The 24,711-nt window shown below is 39.1% G+C and overlaps 2 protein-coding genes across 4 annotated transcripts in view; both read left to right on the top strand.

Annotated features, from left to right (window-relative positions):
• MYOZ2 (myozenin 2) overlaps window positions 1-9,337 on the top strand; it is a 28,208-nt gene extending 18,871 nt beyond the window's left edge. Inside the window, exons 6-7 of one of the 3 annotated variants that reach the window (XM_087724447.1) lie at window positions 7,337-7,574; window positions 8,055-9,337. In XM_087724447.1, the coding sequence (XP_087580573.1) occupies window positions 7,337-7,571 (235 nt within the window). In that variant the 3' untranslated portion in view covers window positions 7,572-7,574; window positions 8,055-9,337. Of the gene's footprint in view, window positions 1-7,336; window positions 7,759-8,054 lie in introns of those variants that run through there. The other 2 variants (XM_087724448.1, XM_014064520.2) reach the window with 2 other exon arrangements.
• A 10,308-nt stretch (window positions 9,338-19,645) lies between these two features.
• Window positions 19,646-24,711, top strand: part of USP53 (ubiquitin specific peptidase 53) — a 43,430-nt gene continuing 38,364 nt past the window's right edge. Inside the window, exon 1 of the mRNA XM_014064524.2 lies at window positions 19,646-19,735. The gene's annotated coding sequence lies outside the window, so the exon portion shown is untranslated. The remainder of the gene's footprint in view (window positions 19,736-24,711) is intronic.

The raw sequence follows: 24,711 nt of genomic DNA, 5'->3' as shown, positions 1-24,711 counted from the left end.
TAAATCTTCTTATGTTTACAACCGTGAGTATAATTGAGCTAATGGTGAGGAAATCAATATCCTATGGGCCCTCATAAAAGATATCTGGGAATGAAAAGTGATTTTGGGAGCCTGTGTGCAAGATAGTCTCTTAATTAATTTACAATAATATAGTCTGATGAGTTTTTGCTTTTACATCATAGAAACAGTAGGAAATAAAGAACCCAATAATGGCTATGCTGGGTCTAGTGAATCATGACACATATAATGTCATCATGGCTCACTAGTACCCAAGATTTAAACTTGGAAAACAATATACAATTCAGAAAACATTGTGAAAATTAACTACGTAAGAATGACACTTTAGTAGTAAATTGACAATCTTACAAAATTCCCTTTCTATTTTTTTATATCTATGTAAATTTCCTATTTTGGATATTACAATTTGGAGGATCAAAGTGAAATGATGTCATATCAAAGAGTCTATAGAGTCTAAACTATGAGATCAGTCTCTGAGTGAGTCAGACCCTTACATCTATATGATGTAATTGCAAGAACATCAAGGACATATATATAACTCTGAGTTTAATACTGCAGTTGCATGCTTATTGCTATCAAAGAAATATAAAGGCTGACTATATTCCATGCTCCCCATTCAGATTTGGAAATTATCTAAACCAACAAAGCTTTTGTGTTACCTAACTCTTTGTTTGCAACTGTAACAGAACAAGCTCAGATAAAATGACTGAATACAGCTGCAACATCCGTTTAGTTATCAGGCACAACCACATTGGAATATTTTCACATCTAGCTGTGACAATTCAAAAGGAGCTGGAATGGATTCAGAAGGCAGCTAAAAGATTTATAGAGCATAACAAAGTGCTGCTTGTATTGCTTTAGTTTTTTTATGTATGAGTCATTTGCTGTCACAATAAGTCTTACAACACATTAATTAGAATAAAATTCATCTAACATAAAATTCAGTATTTTTAAAAAATGTATATGCAACAGTAGGTGATTAAAAACAGTATTTATCCTGTCCATCTTAGATTTAAGCCTAATAAACGGAATCAAATTGAAGTAAACTAATAATACACTAATAAGCACATCTGCAAATATGTTCCTGTATCATAATCTGATGGTGGACATGAAACCAGCAGCTACTCTGACAGTACTCTGGATATTAAAACCATAATGGGTGACCCACATACCAAACCCAACTCAATCTCCATTATTTCTAATAGTGAGGCAGTTCAACAATGCGGTGAGTTCTAGTCCAAACGATCCCTAACCTGTTCCAAATGATTCACACAAGATACCAGTCCTGAAGACTGGCAAAAAGCCTGGAATTCATATGAGTGTCCTACTCTCCCAATTCACTTTCATTTCCAAACTGTCTTTAAAATTGTGTTTCTACCACACACCCATTTCTTCCTTCCTTTGACTGACTGAATTCTTTGATTTTGGGAACTAGACTTGTGCTAAGAAAAAAATAGAACCAACCCCCCCCCCAATGCAAGATTTGGGAGAAAATAGGAGGGAGCAGGGAAGGGGGAACACAACTAGCAATTTCTAGAGAAGGGTGCAATAGCCTGCCTGCAGCTATTAGACACCATATTATGTAAATATATATTGTGTTATATATCAAAATAACTCCCAACCTTACTGTCAATCCTTGCTGGTCACTTGAAAATATAGGAGCTTTATTTCTTATAGAAAGGCAAGATGATGATCTATACCAAAGTCTTCTAATCATTAATTAAATCTTTAATGAGAGAAAAATTGTACCTCTCTAATCTGATGTTAACTAGGAGGAAGAGGAGGAGGAAAAGGAGGCTTCATTGCAATTCTCCTAATGACCATGGAGGGGGGGGGGAATGATTCTGAGACATAACTGTATAACTTCTTTTCCAAAATGGATACAATATTTGAAATATTACTATTACATTTTATGATTCTGCAAACAATAGATTTTCAGTGAATATATTATTAAATTAAGACTATTTATTCAGGAAATCTAACTGAGTTAAAGGCCAGGTTTGTGATTTATCCAGGCAGTCTCCGAGAATTGACAAAATTGAACGGAAGGGACGGGGGGAGCCATGTAAATACCATTCACAATGTAACAGGGAAATTGAAAAGTAAATCTCTTTCTTTATGGAAAAAATCATTTTACTAACATTATCCTCTCTTGAAAACTAGTGCTAAATGTCCCTAGAAAGCAAAGGAATCTATTCTTTGAGTCCTCTGAGCTCTCTTTGACCGGTTTGGACTGCAATTGTGAACTAGCAGCTGCATGGTTTGGTACCCTGCACGGGTGTCAAGCTCACCGCATCATATTGCTGTCATGTGATGTTTTTCCCCCTCTGCAGAGTTAGGGTGGGCGTGGCCTGCATGTGATGCATCCAGCTTGCGGGCTGCCAGTTTGACACCCCTGTATGAGGTAGGAAACTGTAAAATAAGCTTAATTTATTTGGGTAAAGGGAAAAAAGGAAAAGAAAAACAACCCCAATATGGATACAATGTCTTCTCATCTACTTTGCATTTTCAGTTTGATTACAATGTAATTTGAACCCCACTCTAAATTATAACTACAGATAGCCCTCGACTTAAAACCGTTCATTTAGTGATCGTTCAAAGTTATGACGACACTGAAAAAAGTTACATGACCATTTTTCACATTCTGACCATTGCAGCATCCCCATAGTCATGTGATTTATATTCGGATGCTTGACAGCTGGTTCATATTCATGATGGTTGCAGTGTCCTGGGGTCATGTGATCATATTTTATGACTTTCTGACAAGCAAAGTCAATGGGGAAGCCAGATTCATTTAACAATTGTGTTACTAGTTTAATAACTACAGTGATTCCTTTACCAAATGTGGCAAGAAAAGTCATAAAATAGAATAAAACTCACTTAACAAATTTCTCTCTTAGCAACATAAATTCTGGGTTCATTTGTGGTCTTATGTTGAGGACTACCTATATTATGTTCCTTGCCATGGAAATGTCCTAGGATCCCATAAAGAATAAACTGAGTCAGCTTGGAAGAATACCACAACACACTTCTGTGATTAATACATTTCAAAACTGCTAGCCTATTTATTTAGGTGGTGGTGGTGGTGATGATGCAAAACTATTTCCTCTGCCCTGTTTTTCCCCAACGCTAAGCCATTTCCCCCCCTTAGTTAACTTAATATCTTAAATAGAAACCTAAGTCAGAAGTGAAGCACTTCTGTCTAGAAACCTAAGTCAGAAGTGAAGCACAGGATGTCTAGATGTAACAATAAACTGGATTGACTGGTTATGCCTCCTATCTTGTTAAAGAAGCCAAATTCCCTTCCTGAAATGGATTGTTTTCAAAGCAGTAAAGGAATCCAATCCATCTGGATGTAGTTCTGTGTTACTAAGCTACATATAGCAAGCTTAATCCTGTAACACATGAAGCATCTCCTGCTGACTGCCAGTACCACACTGGAAACAATTATTAAACAACTAACAGTATAATAATCCTCTAGCAGCCTGAAAATATTATCCAAGACCCCAGCTCTTCAGCCCCCATTTAAAAAGGTAAACAGCTTTTTTGGGCTGTAATTCTGAGATAGGTCCCATAAAATGGCTACAATATTAACAAAATACTTTATTTAAAAGGTAGCTTGTCCTTTAAATTGTACTGTTTTACTACCCTATTAACATGTCCAGATAAGTCTTCTTGTCAACAACCATAAGAAATTGCCACTGTTTCTTCTGTGTATATCCATTCAAGGACTAAGTAGGACTAATGCTGTTTAATTTCCAAATCCAGATGAGGTTGACTGGGTATTGCCTCAACCCCCCCCCCCCCAACTTAATGTTTTTCTGCTGCTGCTTTTAAACTCCCATTGCCCCAGAATGCTCCCTACCAGCTAATCTCAGCCTGCTTGTTTTTCTGGGGAGGTGACATTTCTAAACAAAGATCTGGACTGCAGCCATACATCCTAAGACTCCTATGGCGCCTCTGTGGGATCTAGAGACATTCTTGGAAGTAAAGACAATAGTAGAAGCTATCATGTTGCTTTGAAGCATGCCAATTTCATCAGTATTTAATTTTAAACAATTACAATATGGTGGTTTTAACTAATTTTTACTTTAAATACTTTCTATTAAGACGATCAGGGGATACATACTGTAGATGCCCAACCAGTTTTCTCCTTGCAGTTCAATGGCAACAAACTAGATATATTAATTCCTTTCAAACATTTTCTATATATGTAATATATAAACATAAAATTTCTTAATGAGAAAAAGAAACCAAAAAATAATAGACTTTTATTCAAAATATTATTTAATAACACTTTCCCTCTTCTTTACTGAGTGAACCCTAATTGTTATTCTTCAAATAGTTCTTACCTTCCAGCAGAGTCAAATTTCCCACTTTGGCTACATGTGCCATTCCTGTTAAACCATGCTTTGTATAAAGGTGTGCACTGCTTTCATACTGACAAGACCACTTTTCTTAAAGTGGTTTGGGAGAGGGGCAATCCAAGAAGCGGTCAGGGTGAAAACTAAGTTTATTTGCATTTAAATATTAATTAAAATTAAGTCCTTGGGACATATTTTGCGGTTTGCAAATGAAAATAATGGTCACTTCTGTTTTTAATTAACCACAATCTCAGCTCTGGAAATTATGGAAACTTCAAAATCCATGATTTTACACTGATTTCTCTGACACTGTTACTATCACTGAGCATGCCAACCTAGTAGATGTTACCTTTACTTAAGATTAAAAGACTTGCCAAGTGCACAGAAGAAATAGAAGGGCAAACATCAGCTCAAGATGTATTGAGGCTTGTTTCTATTTATTCACATCTTGTGCTAAACCATTTAGCACGATTAGCAAATCAAATTTTTAGATAGGTCAATACGTCTTTCAAATCAACTATGTATGTAGGTGGGGAAAGTAGGTGGGAATATGTAAACCTGCAATTAAAGTACATTATGCCTCTGAGTTGTCAATATCATTAATATTTGTAATTGCGTCCTGCTTATCTTAGACAGCATTTCAAGTTTGGATGGATTCAGATATTCTGGGACTGATCTGGTAGGTTTTCAGAAACACTTGCTTGTGGAAAACAGTCAGACCATTCCCAGAATAATAGGATCAGCATGGTCTGGAAGAACAAAATATTCTAGAATTACTTGTAATATTCCCTCTCTAGAGTGCTATTACTATACCTGAATACATTAGTCTTCTAAATAGAAAGTATCATTCTACCACATCATAAATCACAAAACTAGAGGGGGGGGAACAAGGCCTAGGCTAATTTTATATTGCATAAAATACCTGTACTTCCCTGAACTTTTATTGTCTTTGAGATTTGATTGAACAAAGTGAGTCAGACCTCAAATTATAAGTTTAGGTTTCAAAAAATATAGAGCATTACAACTCCTTGACATCATCTGGATGATTACTCAAGGAATTAACTTTTGCCATACTGAACTCTGTACTACTCTTTTTTGGGTTGATCTAGTATACAAATAATATGTATTCTTAATATAGTCAATAATGTTATTTTAATATAATAAAATACAATTTACTGACTTTCATAAATTTGCCAAATTAATTTTATCAGAGATTAGAGATCTTGTTCATACTTGAATTATTTGGAGCCAGACAATTTATAAACTAGTCCTCAGCCTATGATCATTGGTTCAAAGAATGATGGTTACATCTTTGAAGTTATGGTTTACCAGCACTCAATGGTCATGTGATCACAATTTGGGCATTTTGCAACTGGTTCACACTTTTGTTGCAGTGCCCTGTGATCACATGTTCACTATTGCTTTTTAAATTGTAATTTTAAATATATAAAGAAATAACTTCCCACCCTCATCACAAATATAAACAATTTTAGTAACATATCACCTCCTTAAAATATAACAAATGATTTCTTCTTCCTTTATCCCTTTATATAAATACATTTAAAACACATCATCATAGTTGAAAGATTCTAGAATATTCTCTCCTATACACATGGCATCCTATACAGTGTATGGTGAATTTCATTTAAATGCTTTATTTAAGACATTCAAAGTTATATATTTTCCTATACTATAATTACTCTTTTGACTTCAGTTCAATTGACTATTTGACTAAACTAGTTGAAATTTAAAAACAAACTACAATCTAACATTTTATTTCTTGACATGATTTATGGCAGGATTTCAATATCATTAGTTTTTATGAGAGATCAGTTTCTTTACCAAATCTATTATAAAGTAAGAATTATAATAACATATTAGAAATAACTGTTATTCAGCCAATCACCTTTCCCAAAAACATCCTTTAATGTACAATCTGTGTGTTTTGTAATAGAATTTTGTAATAGATTATTCCAGGCAACATCACCATCCTTTCATCAACAATTTTATTTCCATTCAGTTTCTATCCCATTCCCTGGTCATCTTAACAGGAAACCTTTTCATACAGAATTGAAATGGAAGTAACAATGCGTACATTTCTCATAGCATTATATTTCAACAGATTTGAATTAAGAGAGCTTGATGTCAAACATAGTTTTCATCTTTCTTCCTTCCCATGTATGTAAGAAGTTGTAAACTAATGTATGAATATTTATTATATTTGTGCATTGGAATGACAAGCTACCAAAATATCATGTTGTAATCAGCTTCATCATGCCTCACTATTACCAACTAACAAGCTCCTAATGATCTATCAGCAAAAACAAATCACTGCTTTGCAGGAAAAATTATTAATCTCCAGCAGTTTCCATACCTTCTTAGCTTTTGTTATAAAAAGCTAAACAATTATGATGATTTAATAATGCCTTCTTTTATTGGTCAAAAAACTTGGAACAACAATATTCTGATATTCATATAGATAGATAATGTTACAAAATAAATGGATATGGCTATTTTAAGAAGAGTTATAAGAAAGCAATAATCAGTTGGCTATAGAATTTGGCTGTTAAAAAATCAAAGACATATACATAATCCCAAACACATGATCACCATTACCATAGGAGCTAGTAATCCAGAAATCTATAGTTTGTCTCAGTACAATAAGATTTTTTGTTATATAGTGGATGGGATGTTAAGAGTTTCACAAACCACAAAAATGAAATATAAATCACAAAGTAGGTTATTTTTATGTAAAATACAGTAAGTGAAATTAAGCCTGCACACTAAGACTGCAGTTTGGTACCCCTTATCTAGAACATATTTGATGCGTTTTAAATTGCGCTGACGTCATTCTAAATAGAAGGACAAGGTTTTTATAATACAGGGATTTTTTTTGGAAAATCCCCTTTTCAGATAAAGACTAAGTCTTATTTCTGTTTTTTCCCCATCTACAGAGTTGCCACTCCCTTTGGTGGTTTTGAAAAAGCATCAAAACTTATCAAGTACAAAGTTCCAGATTTTAATTTTCTGCTGCTAAATGATCCAAGATTTATGGTCCTTGCTAATCCACTTTCTACCAGGAGATCATTCAACAGGACTCCTAAAGGTTGGACCACTGAGAATATTCCCATAATGATAACTATACAGCCTACAGAGGCCAATGGTGTTCCAGAAACAGATGATTTGTGAAAAGTAAGTGCATCACACATCAGATTCAGCCTGGCAGTGTTTTAATCTTTTAATACTCTCTACATCTGTTCCAACATCCTATTTTACGTTATATTGAAATGTAATATGATATGATGATGCAGTTGTATTTTGAGATTAACTAATATTGCTATTGATTGCTAATACAAATAAAACTATGTGGCCAATGCATTGACTCATTCAGCCTTTATATTCTACATATTAAATATAACTGGATTGATTCTCACTGGTCAATGTTTATATTAATATATCAGATAATGATCACAATTTCAGTGATATTACAAATGTATCTATCAATTCTAGTTTGGTAAGACTTGTTACTGAGATATAGTGGCAAATGTTTAGGCACTATAGGTTAAACTACATATTTTAATGAAACCCTAACGGACCCAATCTGTATATGATATAAAATTAAACATGATATCATTTTGTGAATCTGAATGCATATTTACTATTTATATGCAGATTTGAACTGACCAAAATAAAGAGTATCTACACTTTTGTTAAGTAAGTATGCCACTAGGAATCTGAGTAAAAACATCCTTTCTGGAAACAATAGAATTTTTGCATATTGTATTTTGTAGAACACCATAATGAAATTGCAATTTAAGTTAGAGGTTGTCCTTGACTTATGACCATTTCTTGTGCAGCTATTGGAAATTACAACGGATCAGAACAAAGGGACTTACAGCCCCTACCCAGTTATGTCAGCTGAAGTGCCCCACCCTGGGGTCATGTGGGAAAAAATTGAATGCTCTCCCCACCCACCCTCCTGGTCGTCTTAGGCTTTGGGCCTGCTTCCCACCTTGCTGGATTCCCATAGGCCTTGAGCCTGCTTCTGACCCTATTTGGTCTTACACCCTCCTCTCCACCCTCATGAATCAGTTTCTTACCTTTTCCAAGATCTCCAGGAGGGAGCAGTCGATCTGCCATGGGGACTTCCTATATGGAAGCCACATTACATTAATTAGGCAGCAGATGCCATCTGGGGAATGGCTACAATGAAGTGTGGACACTCGGAAATGGTGCCCACTTCTGGAATGGCATGAGGTCCCAGTGTTGTATGGGGGGGAGGAACTGATGGACAATTGTGTTTGAGAAGGAGGGCTAGCTCTTCCCCTATCAGTTTCCCTATCCAGTCCCCAAGGCCTATGAGGTCTCAGCAGAGTGGGAAGCAGAGCCCAAGGTGCCGCAGGGATGTGGGAGACCTTGGGAGGCGGGAGCAAGCCACGTGTGAAGGTGCTGCAATGTAGCCCTGGAACTGAACTAGGACTCCCCCACCACTGAGGATCCCATGATTCATTTGAGCCATAATGGTTGTTTAACAACCACAGTAGTGAGAACAGGGTCTGAGATTGTTAAGTGAGACAATCTGTGGGCACCTTGCTTAACAATTGTCATGATTCATGACTGTAATGGGCAGGATCCATTATGGTCATAATTTAAGGACTACCTGTATTAAACTGATCTTAAGTAGGTCTATATATTAATGCACCTAATTTCAATTCTGAAAATATATGAAAGGCACAATGTTGTGTACTGTTTAAGATGTTTTAAAATGTTATGATCACATATTGCATGACTCCTGTGAATCTATGCACAAAGCTATATTTGCAGTTGTTCATGACAGGGACCCATTATACACAGCTTGTATGGCTGTAGATTCATACAAGAAATATCCATCTGTTTATTTATAGGCAATCTCATTCAAGAATCTAACCACACTACAAAATGCATCAAATATGAGATAGATGCCCACACTACAAACATGTCCTGGGAATCTCCTTTTAATGTCAAGTCTCTTGGACAATACCTTCATCTCATCCCCCGTCCATTGAGACAAGCTTGAATCAACTTTAGATGTACTGGTGTTAAAATATTGTTTTCTTCCTTATTCTGATACTATCAAAGGGTAGCCTTAAGGTATATACATCTATTAACTTTACATTATCTTGGAATAGGTGATTGTAGTGATTTGCAGAGGAGCAAGATAGATGTCAACATCCTGAGTGGAGAATGTCATGCTGTTGTAGTTTTCTCCCAAATTAAGAATGGGTGGATAGTATTCAACAGCAGTGGGAAAAGGTTCTAAGGCAGACATCATGTGATAGTAATGTAGGAAATAGAACATATCAAATGAGAATACTTTGAAAGGGAAAGAATATAACTGCTAATTTTAGTCATATTTTAATATCTATGCTGCAAGATATGGAATCAACATCATAAAAAAGTAAACCTAATCTAGGAAGTAAAACTAATTAATCCTTACTTCCTAAAATCTAGGAAGATGGATTAGTCCTGACAAATGCAGCAGGCTTCATTTAAAAAGTTTTTCATTTGGGGAATGAAAACATATCACACAGTGGGAAGAGAGAAACAAAATATCTTTATATTCAATGGAAAGCTGCCCTGTGGCTGCCTACTTTTAGCAAAAGCTCATTATCATCTCATAACTTCTGATTGATGGGCATCAACAAAGCTGCTCTATTCCATCAATTCTTTTGATCCCTTCTGTAGGGAACAAATCACTCTGTTCCTTGTAGATCAAGCTATATAAGGTCTTCCAAATTTTTGTTTCCTTTTTGCTACCATAGTATTTCATATAAATCACTTTTTTTTGTCTAGCACTTTGTCAGATATTCAGCCCTAAAGAAGTATTTCTGAGATACCGATTTCTTTGTCTGATCCACAAATCTTCTGGTTTGTTAAACTATCAATTGTACTGTATATTCCCCACATTATGTTTTTTTTTCAGCATACCAGTGTGACTCTAGCAATTGATTTGTAGAATAAGCCATAATTGGCTGGGGTTTTATAGAACATTAAGCCAGAAGTCCATGATTACAAACCAATATGATTACAATAATACTTTGCACTATGCCACAATCAAGTTTAATGTTATTGGCTTAGTTACAGGACAGAGTGGAAGAGGAATGGTGATTTCCAAGCAGCATTTAAATGAGATTCACTTTGTAAAATACTGAAGATACAATTATGTGCAAATTCATTAAGCAGCAATTACACAATATGTTCTAGAAGACTTACCTAAGATTCTATATAAAAGATACCATTAAATATATTATTTTTGCAGATGACAGATTATAGAAAATTTGAGTATAAAACTCAAGTTTAATAAACATTTTATGAGAAAGATCTGTTTGATATTGAAGCCAAGTGATGAAAGTTAAATAACTTTAAAAGTGTGATAAAATGACTAAAATACCATTTAAAAAATTATTTTCAATCTTGAATACTTATTGTAACTTATAGACAATCCAAATGCTTACCTGTGAATGAATCCTATTGATCTCAATGGAGTGTATTTCTTGAGTGGAAACCTCAGTTAAAGTTCACATGTCTATTTTTTTCAGACGTACTGTAAGTTCTGAAAATTGAAATGTGTATATTGAAAGGATCTTACTTTAATGAAAAGAGCCTCCTACATGTCTGCAGAACAAAATTGATAATATATTTCCTATATCAAAATATTGTATGTTCTGCATAATAACTAATACTACTTTCTAAAAGCATCTCTATATAATCTTCAATAGGTGGATAAAGAAGGTAGCTTCTTTATTTTGCTGTGTTTATAAAATATTGTTCAATAATATTACTTGCAGTGTTGTACATTGAATAAATTTTCCATTGCATTATTGTGCTTTTGTCCCACTTCTTTCTATGTAACTATTTCTTCTACTCATCTTTGGTGTTTCATTATGAAAATAAAGATATTTTCCCATTCCACACATAAATTTATTTCATTCAAAGTTGCTAAAACTAAAGTCGGATATTGGAATTGACAAAAAGATATGAGTATTCCCCGCAAATAATAAGTATTTCAAAATATAATGTGAATATTTCCAGTCTTTTCTTTATAAAAATGCTATTAAAATCTCAAATTATATATGAACAGAAAGTTCATTTGATTGAATAGAAGACCCCTCTCTGTAGAAGATATTTTGAGATTCATCCTTAAACCAGCCATGACCAGAGGACCTCCAGTGTGACATCCCTACTATAAATAAGAATTGTGTGCTATTTCTACATTAGACAATTGACTGAAATTGCCATTATTTGTTCACTCACTATAATGCTATATAAAATACTATAGACATATACACAGAGAAAGACACACCTATTCTTCTGTCTGTTTAAATACGAAGGATATATAGCAGGAATTTAAAAATAACACTATTCGGTATTCATCTATTATAATTTGTAACGGTTATCATTTTACGTTTCAATGTATTAAAGTTGTGTTTGTGTGTGTGTGTAAGGAAGGAGAGGGAGAAAAGGAGGGAGGGAGAGAGAAAGAGGGAGGGAGGGAGAGAGAGATAAGAGAAGAGCTTGGTGGCCTAGTGCCTACCACCTAGTGCCCGCCTCCCGCTCAGAAGGTTGAGAGTTCAATCCTAGGTAGCGGCCAATGTTTCTTCTAGGACACAAAGAATAAAAATCTGCTGTGAACTCCGCATGGTGTTAGGAAATGCTCAGTTCCATCCAGTTGCCTCAACTCTACCCCAAGTTAAGGGATTACAGGATCATAAAAAGAGAGCACTATGATATACAGTGCGTGTGTAATATATACTAGTATAAACACACACACACATACTTTGAGAATGTGAGCATACTATGGAACTGTAACACTACAACAGTATTTCATTTTTCAATGATTTAAAATTTTCTTTCTGATCACCATTCATCCTGTTGCTAAAATCTCTGCTATAGGATTATGTAATCTGCAGCTGTATAATATCATTCCACAATAAATTATAACATAGTGGTATTTATAGGAGTAGTAAACTGCTTTTCCTGTTTAATATTTACATAAAATTATAATTGGATAAATCATTATTCTAATTTTAAAAATATTAAAAGTGTATTGATGCCCACTAAACATGGTTACACTAAACATGTGCCAAACTGAAACTGGTCTCACACAAGTGTATAACTGTAGCTGTTAATGAAACAGAGCAAGGTAAGCTTACAGAAAGAGTAATATTCTCATAAAGTAAAAAAAAATCTTAAAAGTTTACATCCAAAAAACAGGAAAAAACAATTAATATTAGAAGTATCTGCCAAGAAGTAATTTTACCATCATAAGTTAGTGCAGTTGAGGTTAACTGCAAACATATACAACTATTAGGTGTATATGTATATGTCTATGTCACCTAATAGAGCCGAGGTGGCGCAGTGGTTAGAGTGCAGCACTGCAGGCTACTTCAGCTGACTGCAGTTCTGCAGTTCGGCTGTTCAAATCTCACCGGCTCAAGGTTAACTCAGCCTTCCATCCTTCCGAGGTGGGTAAAATGAGGACCCGGATTGTTGGGGGCAATATGCTGACTCTGTAAACCGCTTAGAGAGGCCTATGAAGCGGTATATAAGTCTAACTGCTATTGCTATTGCTAAATTATTCTCTCAAAGCAACAATTTATTTAAACCACATATTGACTCCCCAGCAGGGGCTTTTCTTCTTTCAATTATCTAATTTCATGTACAAAATTTTAAATGGAGTGCAAGCATAATCTCGTCTTTGTAACTCTCTTGCGTTCTTCACATTTTTCTTCTTTTCTGATCTTTATAGGGAAAAAAAGTTGTTAAAAAACAAGAACAAAATACAGCGTGGCTCAGGTGTTTTCATTGGTGGCAAGCCAAGTCTTTCATCTGCAAGACAGTTTGATACTGGACTATGCACAACAGTCATAAGTATGAGGACCTGTAAATTTTTCAGTGGTAGTGTTACTTCGAACAGTTGTTAATGAAGGGTTATAGGTCGAGAGATTACTGCATTGGAATGTGGGGGAAGATGCAGGAAAAGGTCCCAAATATTTTACCGTAGAGTTCATAAAGCTTTGACCAATAGAATTAGAGGAGTGTTTGTGTCTGTGTGTTATAGACATATGCATACATATGCATACAATATATATACATATACCATGCATGTATATACACACAAATGTATATAGTATGCATATGTATGTTTATATAACACACACACAAACACACACAAAATGTATATATCATAATGAAGTCTTGCAAGGCTGGGCACAGAAGGAGGAGTCCCCCTTGTAGAGATGTGCCCAGAAGGATTTCAGGTGCTTCATCAGCCGAGAGCCCAGGGAAGGGGTGGCGGTGTGGCCTTTGTTATCCGGGAGTCTCTAGTACCTCGTAGGGTCCCTGCTCCGGAGCTTGTCGGGTGTGAGTCCCTGCTGGTAAAGTTGGACCTCAAGGGTCAAGTGGGTCTGCTGCTAACGTACCTGCCTCCCAACTGCGTTGCAGCAGCCCTCCCCGCGTTTCTCGAGTCAGTAGCCGAGCTGGCAATTGAGTTCCCCAGGCTTATGGTTCTGGGGGACTTCAATTTGCCATCGCTTGGTGAACGCTCTGATGGGGCGCAGGAGTTCATGGCTTCCATGGCAGCCATGGGCTTGACCCAGGTACTTCGGGGCCCAACCCACTCAGCGGGTCACATGCTCGACCTCGTATTTCTCTCGGAGCAGTGGATGTGTGATCTTGGTCTGAGGGGTAACGAGACCATACCCCTGTCGTGGTCAGACCATTGCCTACTGAGGCTTGACTTCCGGAGGCCAAACCCCTACCGTCGGGAGGAGGAACCGACCAAGTGGTTCCGCCTCAGGCGACTTATGGTCCCTTTGAGGTTCCAGACGGAGCTTGGGGCTATTCCTGATACTCTCGCCCACAGTTCGGCGGAGACTCTGGTTGCTGCCTGGTACTCGGCGGCATCGGAGTCTCTTGACCGGATTGCGCCACTACTGCCCCTCCGGGTCGGCGGATCCCGGAGGCCCCCTTGGTTTACCGAGGAGCTCCGGGAGAAGAAGCGCCGGAGGAGACGCCTAGAGCACTTGTGGAGGTCCGATAAGTCCGAGTCGAACCGAGCACTTTTGACAACCTGCACCAAGGATTACATCAGGGCATTGAGGGCTGCTAAAAGAACACATATTGCCGCCTTGGTTGCGTCCGCCGAGTCACGCCCAGCCACCCTGTTTAGGATTACCCGCTCCCTCCTTAATAGGAGGGATGCGGGAGACCCCCTACAGGGTAGGGCTGAGGACTATGCCCAGTTCTTGGCGGACAAAGTTGCTCGGTTTCGGTCGGACTTGGACTCCACCGCGGTAGATCCAGCCGAGACACAGGAGGATTACTTGGCAAACCATCTCTGGGTTGAGTTTCAGGATGTTGCCTCTGGGGATGTGGACAAGGCCATTCGAGCTGTGAGTGCCTCCACCTGTATTCTGGACCCGTGTCCCTCCTGGCTGGTTGCCAACAGCAGTGAGGTGACACGTGGCTGGATCCAGGCGGTCGTGACTGCCTCTCTTCGGGAGGGGCACTTCCCCGCCGCACTTAAAACGGCGGTGGTGAGACCCCTCCTGAAGAAACCATCCTTGGATCCAGCCATTTTAAACAACTATCGTCCTGTCTCCAACCTCCCCTTTGTTGGGAAGGTTGTTGAGAAGGTGGTGGCCTTCCAGCTTCAACGGGCCTTGGAGGAAGCTAGTTATCTTGACCCCTTCCAGTCCGGCTTCAGACCTGGTTACAGCACAGAAACCGCTTTGGTCGCATTGACTGATGATCTCTGGAGGGTCAGAGATGGAGGCCATGCATCCATCCTGGTTCTCCTTGACCTCTCAGCAGCTTTCGATACCATCGACCATGGTATCCTTCTGCGATGACTCCGGGAGGTGGGGGTGGGAGGCACTGTCTTGCAGTGGTTCTCCTCCTACCTCTCGGACAGGTCGCAGTCGGTGTTGGTCGGGGGGCAGAGATCGTCCCTGAGGCCCCTAACATATGGGGTGCCGCAGGGTTCGGTCTTATCCCCCCTACTATTTAACATATACATGAAACCGCTGGGCGAGATCATTCGGAGGCACGGGATAAAATACCATCAATATGCGGACGATACGCAATTGTATCTGTCCGCCCCGTGCCAACTCAATGAAGCGGTGGACGTGATGAACCGGGGTCTTGAGGCCGTTAAGAACTGGATGAGTGCTAACAAACTGGTACTCAACCCAGACAAGACCGAGTGGCTGTTGTGTTTCCCTCCCAACAATTTGGCCAATATACCATCACTCAGGCTGGGGGGTCAAATTCTATACCCCTCAGATAGGGTTCGTAACTTAGGAGTCCTCCTGGATCCACAGCTGACTTTTGACCATCATTTGTCGGCTGTGACCAGGGGGGCTTTTGCCCAGGTTCGCCTGGTCCGCCAGTTGCGACCCTACCTGGAACGGGAGGCTCTCGCAACAGTCACTCAAGCCCTTGTGATCTCTAGGCTGGAATACTGCAATGTGCTCTACATGGGGCTGCCCATGAAGTGCATCCGGCGACTGCAGTTAGTTCAGAATGCGGCCGCGCGAGTGATAGTGGGCGCACCGCGGTTCGCCCACATAACACCCATCCTCCGCGAGCTGCACTGGCTACCTGTTGATCTCCGGGTGCGCTTCAGGGTGTTGATGACCACCTTCAAAGCACTCCATGGTAGTGGATCTGAGTACTTGAGAGACCGCCTTCTGCCGATTACCTCCCTTCGACCGATTAGATCGCACAGACTGGGCCTACTCCGAATTCCATCCGCCAGTCAATGCCGACTGGCGACTACACGGAGGAGAGCCTTTTCTGTTGCAGCTCCGACCCTGTGGAACGACCTCCCCGTCGAGATACGCACCCTCACCACCGTCCAGGCCTTCCGCACAGCCCTTAAGACCTGGCTATCCCAACAGGCCTGGGGATAGGTTTCCAATTTTACCCCGCCCGAGTGTTGAGTGTTGAATGCAAGTTGTGTTTTTATCATTTTATTTTATTCACATATTGTTTGTTTTTGCATTTCACCCCCTTCCCTATGATTGTAAGCCGCCCTGAGTCCCCTCAGGGAAAAGGGCGGCCTATAAATCCTAATAAAATACAAAATACAAAATAGAAACATTCAGCATTATAAAGGGAATTAAATGAAATATTGATAAAAATCTGTGTTCCATTAACTAAGGGCAGGGGCAAAAATTTGCCTCCAGACGTTGTCACTGAACTACAAACGTTAAAGAGCACAGGGAGTAATCCATAATTACTACAAACAGTAACTATATTTACATATGATCTAAAATTAATTATAGTATGTGCCCCGCTTGCATCTTTTGTCTTCCCCCCTTTTTGCAATGCAGGCATGCCAAGCCATAGGTCAAAAATGGCCTTCAGCATTATGAGCTTCCTGTATTTTCCTTTCTTGGATATCTCTCCTTTAAAGACTTTATTAATTTATGTGCTATGTTCTACACATGCCTTTGTTCAGTGTTCTAACCCATAACTATCCTGTTTTCTCTACTGTAAAACAGTGTACATCTGAGTTTTTTTGTATCTTGAATTATCTCATTGGACATTTTCCAACTCAGCATTCTTTCCACAGTTCTTTCTGCTGAGGTCTAGGATTTTTGGCTAAGTCACCCTTTTGTTTTCTTCACAGTGGCTTAATTTTTTATTTAAAAAAACTTGTTTCATTTACACAGCCATTGGAATGTTCATCAAATTTCCATGATGAAATTTGTATTTTCTTCACACACATCTAGACTTGAACCTGTATTTACAACTGAAAAGAGCAAGTTTCTTGAGTTTTATTCCATGTTTTGAAAAAGATGTCTAATGAGACAACAAAATGAACCTTCCAAGAGGATCAAATTTTTCCACACTATCTAAAGGGAAAGGAAGAATTATAAACTGCCTCCACAATTTACTCACTAACAAGCAACAGATAATTCAGCACCAGGAAGAGCAGCGTCCATTTCAGCATTTTGGATGGCATAGTTATGAGTGATATTCTGTCTGATGTATCTTTTAGGGAAACAGCTACTTTTTAATGCTACTGCAATATGTATTTGTATCATCTAATGCAGTGATGGTTTATAGCTGGTGAGGCAAAAAGAAAATGGCTTTTGCCCGCCCCGCCACTATGTTCAACATGGAGGCGTCCCGCCTCTATGTCGGACATAGTGGCGGGGTGGCCAAAAGCCGCTTTCTTGAAAGCGGCTTTTGCCCGCTTTCTTGAAAGCGGCTTTTGCCCGCTTTCTTGAAAGCGGCTTTTGCCCGCTCCGCCGCTGTGTCCAACATAGTGATCATAAAGTCAGACTAAATGAGGCACGTGGTTCTCCCACCTCCTCCTGTAGAGGGCACTTTTTAGAGGCTTTTTTAAACAGTTAAGCACTAAGCAGAGTCATCCACTGTGACTCTGGCAGCAACTACCTCAGCCTTTTTCCTTTTACATTTTTTTTCTTTTCATGATGACAGTGGTGAGGCTCTGCCTCCCCTTCCTCCCCTGACTGCACGTCACTGATCTAATGGTGGAGAAGGGGGCAGAGCCAAATTCAAAAACTTCCCAGAAAACACTAGTGAAGTGAAGGCTATGTCTTCTCTCTGCCACCATAATATACAGGTCCACTTTTGGAAACATTGCAGGATTTCTCTCCCCATCTTGTACAGCTGCATCATGACTACAATTTTAAATTGGCACTTGTTCTGAATTCCAACCATGCCTTCAGCTGGTCATGCTGTAGCTCACTTTGATGATACATGGTCTCAGATTCTCTGACCAGTGAAGGCAGCTCCTGTTATTTTGTAACAGAGATTGATATTTATTGGTTTTTTCCAACACTGCTCCAAATGGAATGGCCCTGCTGAATTTTCCTAAGGTGGGGATACAGTACTAGAGCAAAACATTGTGAGACATAAAGGAAAACTGTTAGCTTCATCTACATACTCAGTTTTGGCTCTGTTACGAAAGATTAATGGAAAGGAGTAGTTGTCTGGTGGGCAATTGTCCCCCCCCCAAAAAAAAGTTGTTATGGATTCAAACAACACATTGAAGTCAAACTAGCTAACTTGACTGTGTGAATCCAGGCCATACAATTTTTGATGTGCCAAAACTCAGAAATCGATATGAATATACCATAATTAGCCATAGGTCAGTAATTGATCCATGCAAAGCAAGTCAGCAGAAGCAAAGAAAAACAGTGTTCAAAATACTAAAGCAGTTTCATGCTTTGGAAATTCACAAAGTTCCTTCTAAAGATGTTTCATTAGAGATTCCAAAGGAGGTTTTGTCTGGGTGACTCAACAATCAGCCAGGAATTGCCTGTTTTAATGTTTTAAGAGTCACTGATGTCCCAAAGGTGCTTTTTCAAGAGACTAGTCCAGTTGTCTCTTGAAAAAGTACCTTTGGGAAAACCATGACCTGGATGACTGAGAATCTCCATAGGCATTAAGCTTCAGTGATGCTAAAATATTTTGTGAAGTATCTCTTTTCAATGCTTTCCAACTCCATTAAGCACATAGTGCAACCATAGGCTACAACCATACATCTAAATCAGGGAAGGAAGGAAGGCTAAGCTTACGCACCATCAAAGCCAACCAGAAGTTTGCTTGTTTGTGGGCTTGTATGTTACATTATTCCGGCTAGCGGGTTGTTTACAATCATGATGCTTAGGCACAATGCAGGAATCTAATCCGTTGTGACTCATTTCGGGCGAACCAATTTTAAGCAGAGCAACCACGTTCGTCTGCGACCACATTCCCAATCTGGTTCGCCCCATCTCGCACGTTCTCCTTCAAGCGCTCTCCGCGCACCAACCTAGCTCTGCCCGGCGTCAACTTCCGCAGATCCCCGCCGGGCCAGACGCCGTGTTCACACAAAACAGAAGTCGGGGGGGGGGGGGGCAGGTACCAGAGATCCGAATTGGCTCTTCCGGCAGGGCCCTCCCAACCCCGCACTTCCAATCACTTCCAGCGTACCTTCCTTGCGCTTTCCCTCTCCCTCCAATCGGAAGCCGCCCTCTCTCTGGCGTCTGAAGGAGGCCTGACCCCTCCCCGCGAGAGTCAGCTGTTCCTCCGCCCCCCCCCCGCACCGCCGAGCGCGCGCTCGCCTGCCTCTCGAGCCTCTCCGGGACGGTTGTTTCTCCGCCCCGCCCCTTCCCAGCCGCGGGCGCGCGTGCTTCGCTTGGAGGCAGGAGGAAGAAAGTTACTGAGAGGGGAGGTGGGCGGGAACAGGACAATGGGGGCGGGGGAAGGAGCTTGGGCGCTTCGGGCGCAGCCGGATCGTCCGCAGGAGTCGCGATCGGGATGGAGACGAGCAGCCGTCGAGGCGGCCAGAGGTAAATAAGCCCCCGCGGGAAAGCGAGGATTGAGGTTTATCTCGGGGCGGGCGGGTGAACGGACGGCCGAGCAAGTTATTCCCCCCGCGAGACTCGGGCGGCTTCTTCTGAAGCGAAGACGAAGAGCGAGAGGGCAGAGCCCGGCCGGGAAGAGAGGGCCCCGCCGCCGCTTCGTCTGAGTCGCGAAGTGGGAGCGAAGGGAGGCGAAGGGGCCTCGGTGCCCTGCCGCCTGCGGGCTCACACCGGCCGAAGCTGGAAAAAACCTTGGGGCGGCAGGTGTGAAAACCTCGGGGGGAGTGGGTGGGAAGAGTCGAGGGTGCCTGGGGGTAGGTGCGGCTTTTCCTCCTGGCTCGTTTGGACGCAGCCTCCTGGAATTGCCCGCTGGGTGCGTGGCTGTGTGGGTGTGTGAACGACGAGGGTCAAGCCGAAAGAGTCGGGTTCCTATCTTTAAGACACCCCTTTGGCGTTGCTTGACGGAAGCCCCTGGAGGGCTGAGAAGAAAAGATGAACGGCAACTAAGAAGCCTTTTCTTTTGTTTATATCCTTCTCCGTTCTGGTGGCGGCGCCTTCATTAACTCCGCTCCTGCTTGTTTACCTGCGCGCGCGGCTTCTTTCGTCAGGCTCCACAATTAGTGTGTTCACTCTTAAGCAACGTGGAAAATGACCCCCCACTCTGGCTCTTTCAAAGTAGATGTACACTTTCCCTTGAGATCAGGCAACACCACTTCATTTTTAATGGGTGCAAGCCAGTGTGCTCTCCGTAAAGACATGACAACAAAGGTAATCTTAACCTGGAGGCTTTTGTAAGAGTAGACTGAGGGGATACCACAGGAGTTGTCCCTCCCAATCCCTTCCCTCTCCAAACATTCGCAGTTAAAGTGGCTACCTCTAGAGGGAAATGAGGAAGGAAAATACCGAAAGGTGTAATTTTTATTTACAGTGAAGAAGGTCCGTCAGAGCGTTGGAATTCTTAAAATGATTGGAGGTTCCATTATTTGTGATTCGCTTCCATTTGCAGAGCTTAAGCCGAAGCAGAGATCCTATAAAATAGTCAGAGAAATGAGTGTATGAGAGGTTTCAAGTTAGATACTTAGCACTTTTGAAGTTTTATGTGCACTAAAAAATAATAAACTTGGTTTGTGTAAAGACCATTTGGGAATATCTATCGATATTTGCATTTAAAGGTTTAAAAGATTCAAGTTTCAAAATTAATGGTAAATTTGGAATGTTATATAACTGGGTTACGTTTTAACCATAGATGTCTATATTCAAGTTGAAGTGTATGAAACGTGTTCTATGTATTTCTTGAAAATAGTACATATTAGTACAAGATATAGGTATAGATATGTCGGATCTCAATTTCTTAAAATGCTGTTGCTTATAACAGGATTCAGGAACTGACTTTAATGTTATCTAAAAATGTTTTAGTAATTTTAGAACTACTGTATAAATATATTTTAAGCCTACAGCTTAAAGAAATTTAATTAAAGTGTATGTTTTAATTTCATTGTCATTATATGTTAGAAATATTTTAGCAAAATATGTTTTTCTCTTAAGAAGTTAGCTGAGATTGTTATTTGCATTATGTTGATGCCTGATGAAATTTGCATTTGATGTACAGTTGCCACATTGTAAATTTAAATTCAACAGATAGGTTCTCTGTGCTTGTTTCTATTCTTATAACCACCTCTATCCAATTATTAAAAATACAAATTATTAAATAAAACTATTCAGCTGCTTCTCGATTATGGATCAGTTTGCCCTAGAAACATATGAGTTGAAATTGGAGTGCGGGGGGGAGGGGGAGGTTAAATTACATTAACTTAAATAATTATCATTTGAAAGATGGATGAATAATCACTTATTTAATACATTCATAGGTGTATAATGTACAGATACAAATTATTTTAGCAATAACCAAAAGGGTTCATTTTCATTCTCTTTATATGGAGAAGATTAAGATTTATCTACAAAATCATGTGTATGAGTGTATTGATATTGTGTGTGTGTGCACGCGCATGTGCTTTCAAAGCATCAGTGTTTCATATCCATGTAAAAAAAATCTTAAAATAAAAAAGCACTTTCCAAATAATAGTGAAATAACCAAGACTTTTCTTAAAATATTAATAAATATAATAATGCATGTTTATAGATATTTCACTACAATGTAGTAATTAAAGGGCAAAGGGCAGGACCTAAAATTAAAAGGCAGGCTAAAAAAGTAAATATGAGTTGAATATGAGTTCATTTCAGTCATTCGTCATTTCAGTCATGAAAATTGCTAAGATAGTGCTGATACATTTCATACTAGACAATATGATTATTCACATTATTTATTAAATTTTATATGGTACTCATCTCATTATCAAATGCATGGTTTAAAATGCCATAAATAACAATATAAAACAATTAACAGGTTAAAACATTGGGCACTGAAAGTTAAAATATTAAAATTAATAACAAAATGGATAAAAAAGATTGTGTAAACAGGGTAGAGAAATCTTTTCTATTGTATTAGCCATCTCCAGAATGGGACATCTCCATCAGGACTGCTTTTATTATTGATAGTGGAATAATGACTGACATGGCAGAGATTACATTAAGGATGGCTTACACAAATGTCTTGTTAATACTAAGAACATAAAAGTTATATTAATCACAAAAAGTGTTCTTTATAGGCATGCTGTTTTCAAATGTAATTGCCAGGTGTTTCCTGGAAGTCTTAACAGTAAAAGCATATAGGCAATAACCTTTCTACAGTGTTCTCCTATTTACAGTTGTGCTGTCCTAATGTCTTTACTCATTTTCTGAAGGCTAAGTTTACCCACCCATTCAATCTTTCTTAATAAGATTTTTTGGGTCGTGCCGTGAGCAACGTCTTCTTTTCCTTCTCTGAATCAGTTCCATTTTTTTCTGAATCCTTCTTAGAAGGTGATGTTCATAACTGGACCCAAGTCTGACCAAAAGAGGAAAAATGTCTGATTTGTAAATTATACTTCTGCTAATATTCATGCTGCAATTGCTTTTTTTCCTAGCATGTCATTCTGTTAGCTCACACTCATGTAATAGTTTGTACTACACTACTATTCAATATCTTTTTCACAAATATTACTGTCAGGTTAAGTATTCTACATTTTGAGTTTTGTTTTTTAAACTTCTGCATTTGTCTCTATAACATATCACTATTATGGTACTTTCAACTAATTGCTCATCAAGATAATTTTGAATTTTATTTCTGTCTTCTACAGTATTAGCTGCTATATCTCATTCAATTTTATATCATTTCTAAATCCCATAAGCTTCCTTTTAACTTTTCGTACAACTCATTCATGAAAATATTGAACAGTAGAGATCTTAGGACCAGGAAATTCCAAGTTACCTTTGAATTTTTTCTTGTTGATCGATCTCTTATTGCATTTGTTTCAGATTTTCATAAACACTCTCTGTGTTTATCTGTTTCTGCTATCCCCACTTTTACCACATTGTTTGCAGTTGTATTTTAGCATCTCTTATTTAGAAACTCTGAAACCTTAAGCCGGGTTTCCCTTAGTTTCTTTTCTCAAGGTCTTCTGTTTAGCAATGCTCTTGAGTTTATTAAAATCTGCTTTCTTGAAGTATAAGATATGCTTTTGCTTATCATTTCCACTTAATCAACCAAGTATTGTTAGTTGTTAAGGCTGCCTGATTCTCTTGTACCTTCCTCCTTCTAAAGGAAAAAGTTATCAGAAACAAAGTTCACAGATTCCTGGAAGCAGTGTGCTGATACTTAGTCTTCCAATAATTGATATTGTACTTAAAGCTTCCTGTATCTACAGTTTTATGTTTGTTTGAAAAATCTACAATTTGCATTATGAAGATTTCAACCATATCTTGTTGTTGACTAGACAACTAATGTTGTTAGTTGCGAAGTCAATATGGACAATATTCCTCCAGGCCTTCCTGTCCTCTACCATCCTCTGGAGTCAATTTAAGCTTCCGCTTACTGCTCCAGTGACTCCATCCAGCCACCTCTTTCTCTGTCATCCCTTTCTTCTTTTGTGCTCAATCTTTCCCAGCATTAGGCTCTTCTCCAGTGAATCCTTCCTTCTGATTAAATGGCCAAAGTATTTGAGTTTCATCTTCAGGATCTGGCAAGTACGGTAATAGTAGATACCAATAGTATTTTTCTTTATCTCTTTTAGATGCCCTTTGATAGCACAGTTTAGTTAAGTACTATTAAGTTTGGTTGCAATTTATTTATTTATTTTTAGCATATGGCACATGATAGCCAGGGATCATCAAGGTGGCTGGCTGCCTCTGTGAAAGGATTTTTTTCAGATGGTGTTATCTTTACCCGTGGGATTCCTGAATGCTGGTAGGCAATCGAGGGAGGCTCCTTTCTTGTCCCTACATAGTTTATTCACTCACAGAAATCGAGCCACCGACCTCAGCGGTGCACAGACCCAGAGTCTTACCACGTGAACCACTGCTCAGATGACTTTATAGTTTTATCAAGTTTATTAATTTGGATTCCTAAGATATTTTTAACATATAGTGCAAAGCCTTCTCTATTTCTATTGTTTCTGTTCCTTCTGAACAAATTGTGTCTTTTAGTTGCTATAATCTAGTCATGAAAACCATTCTGGCAGGTTTCCATTATTATATTTATGTTTATAGCAAAACCTAAAATCATATTTTTCATATTGTAAACATTAATGTAGCGGGGTGTGCAGTGGCCTACCGGTAAAGAAGCTGGGCTTCTTGACTGAAAGATTGGCAGTTCAAGACACAAGTACAGGGTGACAGGGTGAGCTTCCATCTTACCCCATTTCCTGCTAACTTAGCAATTCTAAAGCATGCAAATGCTAGTAGACAAATTGGTATCTCATCGGGGGCAAGGTAATGGTGTTCTGTGCGCCTTAGAATTATAATCATGCTGGCCACATGACTACAGACAACGCTGGATCCTTTGGCTATGAAATGAAGATGAACACTGC

The sequence above is a fragment of the Thamnophis sirtalis genome, unplaced genomic scaffold (assembly GCF_051295495.1).
Source record: "Thamnophis sirtalis isolate CommonGarterSnake01/CBP01778 unplaced genomic scaffold, rThaSir2_p1.2 scaffold_10, whole genome shotgun sequence".
In the NCBI taxonomy this organism is placed as follows: domain Eukaryota; kingdom Metazoa; phylum Chordata; class Lepidosauria; order Squamata; family Natricidae; genus Thamnophis; species Thamnophis sirtalis.
Note: the sequence above shows the minus strand (reverse complement) of the source record. Positions and strands in the feature narration are given on the sequence as shown.